At 40.6% G+C, this 12,886-nt stretch overlaps 1 protein-coding gene across 2 annotated transcripts in view; it reads left to right on the forward strand.

Annotated features, from left to right (window-relative positions):
* The window catches only part of NFKB1 (nuclear factor kappa B subunit 1), a 152,844-nt gene extending 140,505 nt beyond the window's left edge, over nucleotides 1-12,339 (forward strand). For both annotated transcript variants that reach the window (XM_072625256.1, XM_072625257.1), the window contains exons 17-24: nucleotides 1,079-1,280; nucleotides 1,791-1,960; nucleotides 2,595-2,697; nucleotides 5,031-5,155; nucleotides 7,070-7,136; nucleotides 7,449-7,621; nucleotides 8,625-8,805; nucleotides 11,477-12,339. In XM_072625256.1, the coding sequence (XP_072481357.1) occupies nucleotides 1,079-1,280; nucleotides 1,791-1,960; nucleotides 2,595-2,697; nucleotides 5,031-5,155; nucleotides 7,070-7,136; nucleotides 7,449-7,621; nucleotides 8,625-8,805; nucleotides 11,477-11,646 (1,191 nt within the window). In that variant the 3' untranslated portion in view covers nucleotides 11,647-12,339. The remainder of the gene's footprint in view (nucleotides 1-1,078; nucleotides 1,281-1,790; nucleotides 1,961-2,594; nucleotides 2,698-5,030; nucleotides 5,156-7,069; nucleotides 7,137-7,448; nucleotides 7,622-8,624; nucleotides 8,806-11,476) is intronic.
* Nucleotides 12,340-12,886: the final 547 nt, after the last annotated feature.

Genomic DNA, 12,886 nt, shown 5'->3' on the forward strand with positions numbered 1-12,886 from the left:
TTAACTAGAGACTTCTAGCTGTAGTGACCTTATGAAGGATAGCCAATAGAAAGTCTAATAAGACTCAAAAAGTTTTAAGTAGAGTTGTTGACAAGTAAAAATATTGGCTGAGAACAAATTCATGCTAGAAAGAAATTCAAATAATAGGGTAGAAGAGTGGAGTGATTGGGCAGCTAGTTAGCACAGTGTATAGAACCTGGAGTCAGGAAGACTCATCACCCTGAGTTCAAAACTAGCCTCAGACAGCTGCTAGCTATATAACCCTGGGCAAGTCACTTAAACCCTGTTTGCCTCAGTTTCAGCATTTGTTAAATGAGTTGGAGAAGGAAATGGCAAATCACTCCAGTATCTCTGTCAAGAAAACCCCAAATGGGATCATGAAGAGTCAGTCACAACTGAGTAGAATGAGCACCGATTTAATGTCAGAGAACCTAGGTTCAAATCCTAGCTCTGTTACTTTTGATTTTTAGTCAAAGCTTTTAACCTCTTGAGGTCTTGGTTTCCTTGTTTTTAAAATGAAGGGGTTGAACTAGATCCATTTCTTCTCTAAATCTATGATCCTGACCTATTTTAATGGAAATTAAAAAAAAAATCATTGTAACAATAAAAGTATGAACACAGCCCTAATTAAAGGATATGTTCCATGTTCTCCCATAAATACTTAATATGCCTATAATAAATAATTAATATGCCTAAAAGTCAATGCAGTTTTAAGTTAACTGCACTAAGGCTTTTAGGATTCCTGGTAAAGAGGTGCCAACCTGCATAATTTACAAGATGTCCCAGAAGTTTTAGTGCAATTTAAGTTAACTGCACTAAAGACCTTTAGGATACCTTTTGTAATGCTATTAATTGAAGATGTGCCTGTCTGCATTGGTAGATGGGAGCTTCTGCATCCCTATAGTATGAAAGGGAGGGAGAGATTTGCCATAGGTCGGATAGTAACTGCCAAGTGGCTATAAGAATAAGGATCTATCTTGACCTCTTCTGGCTCTGATAATGTAGAAATAGTAGAGTTTTTCCTCTTTTCTCCTTTTATCTGATGTGAACCTTATCCTCCTTTCCCTACTGTTTCCAGACCCCCTTGCACTTAGCAGTCATCACCAAGCAGGAAGATGTTGTGGAGGACCTGCTGAGGGCTGGTGCTGATGTGAGCCTTCTGGACCGTCTGGGAAACTCAGTTTTACACTTGGCTGCAAAGGAAGGAGATGACAGAATTCTGAGCATATTATTAAAGCACCAGAAGATATCGCCACTTATCGATCTTCCCAATGGTGAAGGTAAGAAAAAAATCACGTTGACTTTCCATGAAAATGAATGGTTGATTTTGTTAATGTTTCCTCCACAGCTACAGTTGCTTCTCTAGCTGAAGTAGATGGTTACATAGTAAATGTCTGCCATTATTTATAAAGAATTCTCAACTAACCCTACTTTTCACCATCTCATAACTTTCTGTTGTTTATTGCTATTGAAATAATGCTTTTAGAGGGAATTTGGTACGTTAGGTGGCCAAAGAGATTGCTAAGATACAACTAAACAAGGTAAATGGAGGATTATCGTTTCAAAGAATGGCCATGTTTTGCACATCAGAGAACAGCAAAAAAAGGAAACAGTGTCACGAGATGTTAGCCTGTAGAAGAGCTTGGACCTTGGACCATTAAGGAGTGGAAGCAGAAAGGGGTTTTCTAAACTCTGCAACTGATCTTTGGGGATTTTCCAACAGTCTCTTTTTTGGTGCCAGGCTACCATCATCCCCTGGTGACTTCTGCATTTTGTACTTTGTGCCACAGGCTTGAATGCAATTCATCTGGCCATGCTAATCAATAGTATGCCCTGCCTTCGGCTAATGATTGCTGCTGGTGCAGACATCAATGCTCAGGAACAGACATCCGGGCGCACTGCCCTGCATTTGGCTGTTGAACAAGAGAATGTCTCCTTGGCTGGCTGCCTGTTGTTGGAGGTGAGTGTGCTCACCGCCCTTTTAATTAAAAGCCCAGACTGAAAAATGAACAGAGCTCCAGAGAACAGATATGAAATCAGTCTCCCACCTTGTGGAAGGGAAGGGTTTGGTATAGTACTAGTAGATCACAATCTTGTATATTCCATCAGACCTTCTCATCATAGCAGATAATTCTGTTTAAATTATTTTGATTTGTTACAAGGAGGGTTCAACCTGGCAAGAGGTAGAGCATGTAGAATTTTCAGGAACTGGCAAAAGCAAAGCAAAAGGCATTGATAAAAAATACATACATATATTTTTGGAGGCATTCAGGGTTAAGTGACTTGCCCAGGGTCACACAGCTAGTAAGTGTCTGAGGCAGGAGTTGAATTCCTCCTGACTCCAGGGCTGGTGACACTTAGCTTCCCCTGGAAAACTTCTTTTCAAAAATAATGTCAATAATAACTTTTCCTCCACATTCAATCCCGTATCCTCCACACTGACAGTGACTTTGTCCACTGACTTTGACTCTTTCACAATGGTGTATCTATTGATGCATGGCTGGAAAGAGACCACAATGACATGAGGAAATATATACCCAAAAGAAGCCATCCTCTTCTCACTCTTTTCTCTCTTTTGGTGAATGCCATTTTAGGGTGATGCCTATGTGGACAGCACCACCTATGACGGAACCACACCCCTTCATATTGCTGCTGGCCGAGGGTCCACGAAGCTAGCAGCTCTCCTCAAAGCAGCAGGTAGGATCGGGGGGGGGGGGGGGGGGGGGGGAGAAGGGTGTCATAGATCAGGCTTTGAATGCAGGCATCAATTAGAGCTGAAAGAGGAAAACAGCCATGTATCTGTATAGGATACAGATCTCAAGATGCTGCAGTTAGGTATACTTGGAAATCCCATAAAATAAATCCCACTGTAAGCATGTTAAGGGTGTTTGTTATTTAGAGAAACTGTAGATCATATCCTTTCCTAATGTGGATCATCACTCCTATCTTGATCAGTTGTTTTGGAAAAGGAGGATTTGAGTACACCAGGTTTTCATAAAATGGGACCTGCTTGTATATACATGAGAGACAAGTCTGGGAAGTAGCAGAGATCCAGATTAGGAAAAAACCTCTCCTGTGCAGTATGGCTAATGCTACTGCTTTGCAAGGAAAGAAAAAGTAAGTGCCCATACTCATGATTTCATTCCTCTACGTAGACTGTGATATTGTTTGGCCTTAGAAATAGGAAAATGGCCTTGGATAAGGTTCGATCTTAGCTGATGTTTGTGCCTTAAGCCTGGCAGGACTTGTCTCAGAGGAATATTCTGACCACCCAAAAAAAAGGGCAGGCCTCTACTATTAGCTCCTTGGAAGAAAGGTGTCAAAATTTGTAATGAATAAGTTGAGGATTTTTGATTCTCCTTTCAATCAGGAAATGCTTCCCAAAGCAGTAATAGCAGTGTCCTATCTCTCTCCCTTCCCCTTGTGAAGATGGGCCCTGTCTCTAGCAAGGGACTGTGATCAGAGAGCAGGGACTGGTTTTTGCTTTTATCTGGTGTCTCTAGCAGCTGGCACAGTGCCTGGCACATAGGAAGCTCTACTGGATTTAGCAGGGGCTAATACATGCTAATCAACTGTTGGCTTGTTGATTTTACATATACATATATATACACATATATGCACACATACATATGTATACATGTATGTATATGTATATATACGCACATTCATCAATCAGAGGTCTCAAGAGACTTCTCACCTTGTCTTTAAGGGGCACCTTTACAAAGAAGTTTTAAATCCTTAAAATAAATATTTCTCACGAATCTTTATCTCACTCCATTTAAGTAAGCATACATTTCCTTAATCCACATACAGATGAAAACAGTGGACTACGGAGTTGTTAAGTTACAAATTTGTAAAGTCAATCAAGCTGAGATTTTCCAGTTCTATCCACTAAATTTTTATGCCTAAATTCCTCCAGGTTTACAAGTGTAAACCAATTCAACAAACACTTAGTAAGTGCCTTCACTGTGTGAGTACTGGAGATCCAGAGACTCTGAGTATAGCACTTATTCCCTCCTAAGGTCATGATGATCCTGAGGAGACCTAGATAAAAAGTGGCACCTAGTTACCTACGTGGATATTGGGAAATAACATCTTAAAAATAAATAGCATGGGCAAAACGTGGCTCTTGTCCCATATTGAGCATCTGTAGAAATCGCTATGCGTGGCAGGGCATTCCAGAGTCTCAGCTGGTCCTTGGGTTGTTCCTTTGGCTTTCTCCAGACTAAGTAGTCATTGGGTAGCTTTCAGAAGTCCTTCTATCTCCAATTCCTAATTTGGATCAGTCATATCTGAAGGGAGAGGAATTAACAACAGCTCTCAGAGGTAGTTTTCTCATCTGATTCTAGGATGTTAGTCTGTCACCCTCTTACTGGCCTTCAAAACTCAGCAGTCCAAGAAGGAACCTCATGCTCCAACGCTAGTTATAGCTCCAAGTTTTTTAAACGGTACAAAGATTCAATGCCTTGAAGATGGAGGCTTAGTAAATATATGGTATTTAGTCATTGATAAATAACATAACCAAGTGGATGGTTGTTATCTGTAGGTCACAAGCCCCGGCTGCAGATCTATCCAATTTCATATTCAATTCAAATTCAAAGCAATGTGGAGAGTCAAGGCAACAGTCTCACTATTTTAGGTAGCGGCTGGTTTTATTTATTGGAAATCTTGCACATAACTGCCTCTGTCTTCCACTGTATTTTGATACAGAGATGACCACCAAAAGTATCTAGAAAATAAAGTAACAAGGATACTAGTTAGCATCTATGTAGCACTTTGGTGTTTGTAAAGGACTTGACAAGATCTCATTACTTCTCACAACAACCCTTGGGAGGTGGGCATTGTTATTATCTCATTTTACAGATGAGGAAAATGAGGTAGCTGGCAATTAAGTGACTTGCCTAGGGTCACACAGCTAATAAGTGTCTGAAGCTGGAGTCTTTCTGACTCCAAATCCAGCACTCTGTCAACACACTGCACCAGCTAGCTGCCCCCTGCTTAATTCTATCTTGACGTATGTTACATCTCAGGTGCAGACCCTCTTTTGGAGAACTTTGAACCTCTGTTTGACTTGGATGATGTTTGGGAACAGGATGAAGAAGATGAGGGAATAATTCCTGGAACTACACCTCTGGATATGGCAGCCAACTCCGAGGTGAGGGGTGTTTCCAGTTTGTTGATCACTGGCTGAGGTAGAGAGAGAAACTGCTGATAGGGCAAAGAATAGAAAATGTGTCAGGAAACCGTAGCGGTCTCCTGGTTTCTTATTCCTTGAACACCATGCTCTCTCTCTCTCTCTCTCTCTCTCTCTCTCTCTCTCTCTCTCTCTCTCTCTCTCTCTGTTTCTTTTTTTTTTTTTTTTTTGAGAAATCCTACTTCTAAACATACTTTATAATCATGAAAAATCTCTGTTGCCTTAACTCAGACCGTTTAGATTCTGGATATTAAAGGTAGTACTGTGATAAGTATTGAGAGGGTGGAGAGGGTTTGGGAAGGAGGAAAAATACAATACAAAGAAAGACTCAACCAAGTCTGAACCACCCCACCACTGGCATCTTGACTTTACACTCTGGCATGAAGCTTGTGGTTTGTTCAGCTAAGTATTAAACAACAATGTGTGGTCCTTTTAGGATTGCAGCAAGGATGAGTAGAATTACAGGAGTTAGACACTTTGCTCATAGTTCTGGAGGAGAGAGGCCACCAGGGAGATGTGTTAGGTTCCCTGACCAGGGAGAGGGGCCAGGAGGAGGGAGGGGGCCAACATGAAGACTTTTGAAATAGCAAAAGCTTTGTGAGTCTAGCCAGGTTTCTGAATCCAGTTCTGTTTATTATGTGGAGCTTATAGTATAATGGGGGAGTCCTGCACACATGAACAAACACACACACACACACACACACACACACACACACACAGTAAAAGAATGCTCATTTCACCTTCAATATTTCATCTTGATGTCATGAATGATCCCTGGCAGAGATACTAGATATTTTTTCCTTGAAGTGTGGCTTCTCATGGCTTTGGGCTGTGTGTTCAGTGTTCCATTTCTATAAACAAACAGGGTATTGCAAGACCAGCCTCACGGCCAGGACCACACTGGAGCATTGTCCCATTTGGAGATGCCCAGCCCTCCTTCCTGTATCCTATCATTTTATTAAGTTGGTGATGTTATTTATGTGACCCACATAGCAACATTAAAATGAAGGGCACACCATTAAGGCAGAATTTCTATATATTTCCTTATCTGGCCTTACAAACAGAAAGTCGCTTATGTCATGTGATTTCACGGGGCACCAAAAATAATCCCTCAGTCAATCCGCCAAACATCACCCCCCACTTCTGACAGCTGCTTGAAATTCCACCACTGTGCTTTTTTTTTTTTTTACTTTGGCTTAAGTTTTTCCCATTTTCCCTAAGATGATAACATTAATTTTAAGCTTTTTCAGTATTTAAGCCTCAGTACTAAAGAGTTTGAGAGGCAGTTTAGCAGACTTTGGTGGATGGATAGCAGACCTTGGAGTCAGGAAGACCCTGAATTCAAGTCATGCCTGTGATAGCAAGGTTTAGTAGGGAAGGTCAGAAAGCATGAGAAATCTCAGAGGACCCCTGAGGATTGGGGGAGAGAGCCCTGAAGGGAGACACATGCTTGCTTCACAGTGTGGAATAGGTTCTCAGGTGCCTCCCACAGAGGAGGTAGTGAGACTCCCCCCTCCATCCATACACATATGACTAATCAGCCTGCTCTGGTCTGGCTTCCAGCCCAGGCAGCCCCCATCTTCACACTGGTTGGCTTTCTGAGAGCAAGAACCTCTGGGCTATCAGCATCCCCAGACCCTAGGCAAGCAAAGAGACTGCTTTCATGATAGTAGCTTCTGGTCCACTTTGCTATCCCCGCACCTGCAACTGGGAGACACACATACTAGCCCTCATCCCATCACAAAGACTGAATAGACAAATCCTTTTCTTTTAATAGAGGTGAGGAAAGCATGGGACTCTGAGCATGAGGTGTTGGGAAGAGATTTCTCCCAGATACTCCCATTAATATGTAACATTTTCCTCTCTTCCCAATAGGTCTATGACATATTAAATGGAAAGCCATATCAATCAGAGTCAACATCCTGTGATTTACTGGCACAAGGTAAGTTGGAATAGAATATAAATCTCTTAATGATATTTTAAAATGCAAATTATTGCATATTTTTAGGAAAAAAATGTTTCACACTGTTCCAAGCTCAAGTTCTCATTTTGGGTTTAAAGATCCTGGAGGCATGAGGAAGGAGAATGCCCACTTTCAAACTACTGAAATACAAATGAATTTTGCTCAGCAGGGTCCTGACTGATCCTTAAATAAAGTAGTCTCATCACTTCCACTATGAGATGGTGAGAGAACAATGCTGTAATGAACCATTGGTTATTAATTCTGTCTCTCTTGTGGCTTCATTCCCTTCAGGAGATATGAAACAGCTGAATGAAGATACAAAATTGCAGCTTTATAAGTTATTAGAAATGCCTGATCCAGACAAAAACTGGTCCACCCTGGCACAGAAATTAGGCCTGGGGATACTTAACAATGCCTTCCGGCTGAGTCCTGCTCCTTCCAAAACTCTAATGGACAACTATGAGGTGATGCCCTGTTTTAAGCATTTGCTTCTTTGCGTTTGACCTTGGCTGTTAGTCAGGAGACAGAGTTTCCTCCACCTGCCCTCCTCCCAATAACTCAGAGGAAGAAAGGCACTTCTGGTGCCCAGGATCCTAACTGGGAATAGATAATAAAGATACTTTCTTCAGAAGGCTGTTCTCTAGCATATTGGGATTGGGGTTTTCCAGGGCCTCTAGGAAAATAATATTTAGAGGATGAACACGATAATAATAGCTCTCCTAGTTAGCATTTAGCAAAGTACTATATATTTGATCCTCACAACAACCTTGTGAGGATAGATGCTAACATTATCACTATTTTATAGATGAGGAGACTGTCTGAGATAAGTGTAATGATTTGCACATAGAGTTACACAACTAATGAGAGTCTGATACAGGATTCAAACAAACTTAGGTCTTTCTGAGTCCAGGTCCAATGTCCTATCCACTGTTTTTCTGGCTAGTTATTTCTTCCACATCACAATTTTCCCCATTGTGGTTTCTGCATGTCATGGGTCAGTAAAAGAAGTTAAATGGGAATTTGAGGGAAGTGTTGTGGAAGCCACTGACAACATGTGACGGTCAGTAGATGACACAGAAAAAGTTTGCATTAAAGAAATGTGTAGTATTGTATAACGTAATCTATGACCAAATAATTAACTGAAATTTTCCAGTAAGGTGCTGTGAACACCCCATAAAATAAAAATTTAAAAAATCAGTCTTCTTCTCTGGTACAAAGGGAAGGCCAAAAAGGTGATACGTTTTCTTTGTCACTTTTCTCTGATGATTTGCATCTGGCCAGTAGTGATTTTGTCCCTCCGGTGTGTAGGGCAGTAGTGACAAGAGAGAGGGAGGGAGGCCACAGAGGAGAGAACAGGGCATTGAAACTTGCAGCTGAATGGAGAAGACCCACATTTTATTCTTTTTGTTAAAGAAAACTGCAGTGTTTCTCACAATGAAATGTTATTTTTACCCTTCTCTCTCACAGGTTTCTGGGGGAACGATAAGGGAACTGGTGGATGCCCTGAGACAAATGGGTTATACCGAAGCAGTTGACGTCATCCAGAAGGCCTTCAATGCCTCAGTAAATCCATCTGAAATCAAAGAGCAGACTAGGAAGCAAATATATTCACTGCCCCCATCACCCTCCTCCATAAGACAGCAACTAGGTATGAGAATGATTACAAACTTGAAAACTTGAAATGCTCTGTCTTGGGAGGGTGGCAGGGATGATACACATTCTACGTCTTTCATTGTGAATGGGAGGCAGGCACCTTCTTCTGCTCCCTAACTCTGGACTTCCTAAATAAGTCATTCTTAACCTTGGTGTCAGAGGGCAGGTATAACCACCCTTTGTTGTTGTTTAGTGAATTATTCCAGGCTAACTCTTCACTACCCCATTTGGTTTTCTTGGCAAAGATATTGGAATAGTTTGCCATTTCATTCTCCAGCTCATTTGACAGAAGAGGAAACAGAGTTAAGTGACTTATGCAGGGCTAGTAATTACTCGAGATGGATTTGAACTCAGGTCCTTCTGACTCCAGGGCCAGTGCTCTATCCACTGAACCACCTAACTAAGTGCCCTATTACCACTCCAGAGGCACACAACTATGAAGCTCAGAGAATTGGGTGCTTCACTAATCCATTTCATTTCATAGAGGAAGTCTGAGATCACTTAGTTAAATAACGATAGGGCCAAGACCAGAGTTCCAGTTCTCTGACTCCTGGCTGGGTGCCCTGGTATGCTTTGTATAGGATGTATAATGGTGACACCACCCCATTGCCATTGCCAATTGGGCCGACAAACAAAAAAATCTATAACTCCTGGAAGCAGGAATTTCAGGAGCAGCCAGCCTGAATGCCCCCAAGGTTTGCAGATGAATGAAGAAGCAGCTGTTTGAACCACTGGAATTCCAATGGCAAGAGTAGCTCAGGGGGACCAATTGTGTCCTGGATGCCTTGGGACCCTCCTTCTCAAAATAATGTTTTTAATTGCATAAAATAAATTAGGTGAATTACAAATCAAACCAATTTTATTGAGATAAAGATGTAATTTTTTTCCCAGCCATTATTTCCCTCCCACCTTGAAACCTATCCATGGTGGTCTGTGGACCCCAGGTCAAGAAGCTCTCCCTAGATGCAAGATTGCATTTCAGTACCAGGTGTCTAAACCTGGGTTCTGCTCACCTATTGACGGGAACCTCCAGATAAAAAGGGCAGGGATCAGGATTTTAATGCTAGAATCCCCAAGGAGGTTGTTCTTTGAGAATGAAATGAGTCATGTTCGCTGTGCCTCTGAAGTACCTTAAGTTTAAGATGGTTCATTAATAACTGCAACAATTAGTCTTATGGATTAACAGACAAAACTATCAGGGCATCCATCATCTACTTAGTTTTCCCTTTAATGTCATATATCTGTGCTCCTTTTGCAAGGTGAGAACCCAGTTATCCTGGACTACCAGTATGGTGCTGATCTGTTCCAAAAACATTAAAGAAATGCTAGATAATGGGTGAGGTGCAGAATAACTATTTATTTAGGGTCATTTCCTCATGACATGCCACTGAAATTGTCATAAATCTGACACTATTTGATTAGAGTTTGAATATATTTGACCACTCAAGCCCTAAGTTTCTTCAGAATATTTACAAACTCATGGAACTTGTTCATACTCCTATAGAGGTCTCCCACCAAGGAGAAATTTGGATTAATTTTTCCAGAATGGTCTCATTAAAGTAAAAAAAAAAATCATCCTATATTTTATCAAATGGGCAGCTAGGTGACACAGTAGATGTAATGCCAGGCTGACAGTCAGGAAAACTGATTTCCCTGAGTTTAAATTTGGCTTCCGGCACTTACTAGCTGTGTGACCTTAGGCAAGTCACTTCACCCTGTTTGCCTCAGTTTCTCATCTGTCAAATGAGCTGGAGAAGAAAATAGCAAACTATACCAGTATTTTTGCCCACAAAATCCCAATGGGGTCATGGAGAGTTGAATATGATTGAAACAACTTGAGAAAAACAAATATTTTATCAAAATAGTTTAAAGACAGAAAATAGGTTGAATTCTTGGTATGTAGAACACTTACTAAAAGATGTAGACTGTGGTTCCTTTTCCATTTTGTCCATTGAGCCATCTAGCTACATCATACCACGTGATTAAGTATTTTCTTAGGCACTGACCATCCATCATAAAAAAGACTGGGAAAAAAGATTTTGTTGTATTAATTGCATCAGCTTCACATAAAATGAATATTAAATTAAAGTCTTCTTTGACTCTCAGAAGCAGTTCTGTACCTGTGCCCAGGAGAAATCCAACACAGGAAGTCCCCTCTACTCTCACCTTATTGTTTCATTTTCATGCAATTATGTTTTGAGTTTGTTTGGGTTTTGGTTTTTTTGGGGTTTTTTTTTGAGGCTATTGGGTCACACAGCTAGTAAATATCTGAGGCTGGATTTGAACTCTGGTCCTCCTGACTCCAGGGCCAGTGCCCTATCCACTGTGCCACCTAGCTGCACCCATCACAATTATATTTTGAGGAAAGCAAAGTATGTTTGCTAGGCAGTTGTTTCTGCACTTTAAAGTTCTTCAAAGAAGGGACTTCTTCCCATTTATTTGCTATCACAGTGCTTTGTCCCAGAGTAGGTGCTTACTCAATGTTTTCTTGGTTTCATTAGGTTGGTGTGATGGGGAGAAAGTAAGTTGGAAGATGGCAGTGGTGGAAAAAAGAGAGGAGTTTAGTGTCACTTGTGTAGGCCTAGTGATGTCTAATAACCCCATGTACCTATAGGTCATAGGAGCTGTCCAGCATTAAACCACTATGTTCTGCCTTCCTTCTTCAGGTGAATTTTATAAACCCCAAGACAATGAAAGTGTCTGTGACAGTGGGGTGGAAACCTCCTTCCGTAAACTCAGCTTTACTGAGTCTCTGACCAGCCCTAGCCCATTGATAACACTCAATAAAATGCCTCATGACTATGGACAGGAAACATCGATCGAAGGCAAAGTTTAACGACATTGTTGAGAATTCACAGCATGCGACAGAAACAGAATATCCTGAAATCCCATTTCGTCATTCAAAGGAAAGGAAGTTCAAGGTGCTTAGAGGAAGCAAACTGGTTTCGACTATTCTGGATGAAAACCAGGATGTTCAACTTTCTTCTTATTTCTTAAACTAATTTTAGTTTGGTTCATTTACAAGATATATCTAGTAACCAGAACCCAGGGGCAGGGTGGTACCTTCTTTATGGGAATGGGTCTTACCAAACCTTTTTGGCTGCCAATGAGCTCCAGTTGCTTTCTGTTTGTGTTCCTGCTGTTTCTATACTGCATATCCACTGCTCTTAAAAGACTTGGGGGAGTGCTCACAAGGATACTCTCTCTAGCTATTCATAGTACAGTTACTCACTCAAATTATAAAGAAATTAAGAAAAAAGTATTTTGAAGTGGGGGTCACTCAGTGTACAATTTTTTAAAAGCTCATTGTTTTTGATTATTATGATTTGAACGAAAGGAATATGTATATTTCAGTGAATATTTAAACATTGATCTAATCAGTGCTGAAAATGGTATTTTCCACTGTTTCTGCATTTTACTATTGTAAATAATTTTTAGATCAAATACTTTAAAGGAGAAATGTTGGATTTATAAATGCTATTTTTTATTTTACTTTTATAATAAAAGAAAAAATAAATTGAAAACTTCACTTTCTCTGATCTTTGAAGAATCCATTTCCAACACAATACCTGGGGTTCAGTCCATTGCCTTGTTGACATATCCCCTTCACTGTCAGCCTTTCTAAACTAAAAAACTTACCCAGAGACTTATCACACTCAAGAACCAGAAACTGTCTAATACTTAAACAGAGGCCCAGATCCTGATCACGTCATGTCATATTGTGCCTTCCTCTCTGCCAAAACAGCAGAACCATCTCTGAATCTTTTTTGAAAAACCTTTTCTGTAAACCTCCCAAACTGAAATATGTCAGAGTGCCCAAGTCTGTCTGCAAGACATCATCTCATTAGACTGGTTGACCAAAGAGAGTCCCATAGAGACTCTCACAAGAAGCTTTGACTATTCATTTGCTATTCTAATTGTTTAGCTTGGTTAGTTGTAGTTTCACCATCCTACAAGATTTTGCACAGTACCTAATAAGTGTTTAATAAATGCTCTATCTATATATTTTCAGCAAAAAAAAAATAAAACTAAAATCTCTTTTGTAGGGCAGGAGTATCATCTTGTATCTTCTACTA

Source organism: Notamacropus eugenii, chromosome 7, assembly GCF_028372415.1.
Source record: "Notamacropus eugenii isolate mMacEug1 chromosome 7, mMacEug1.pri_v2, whole genome shotgun sequence".
Lineage (NCBI taxonomy): Eukaryota > Metazoa > Chordata > Mammalia > Diprotodontia > Macropodidae > Notamacropus > Notamacropus eugenii.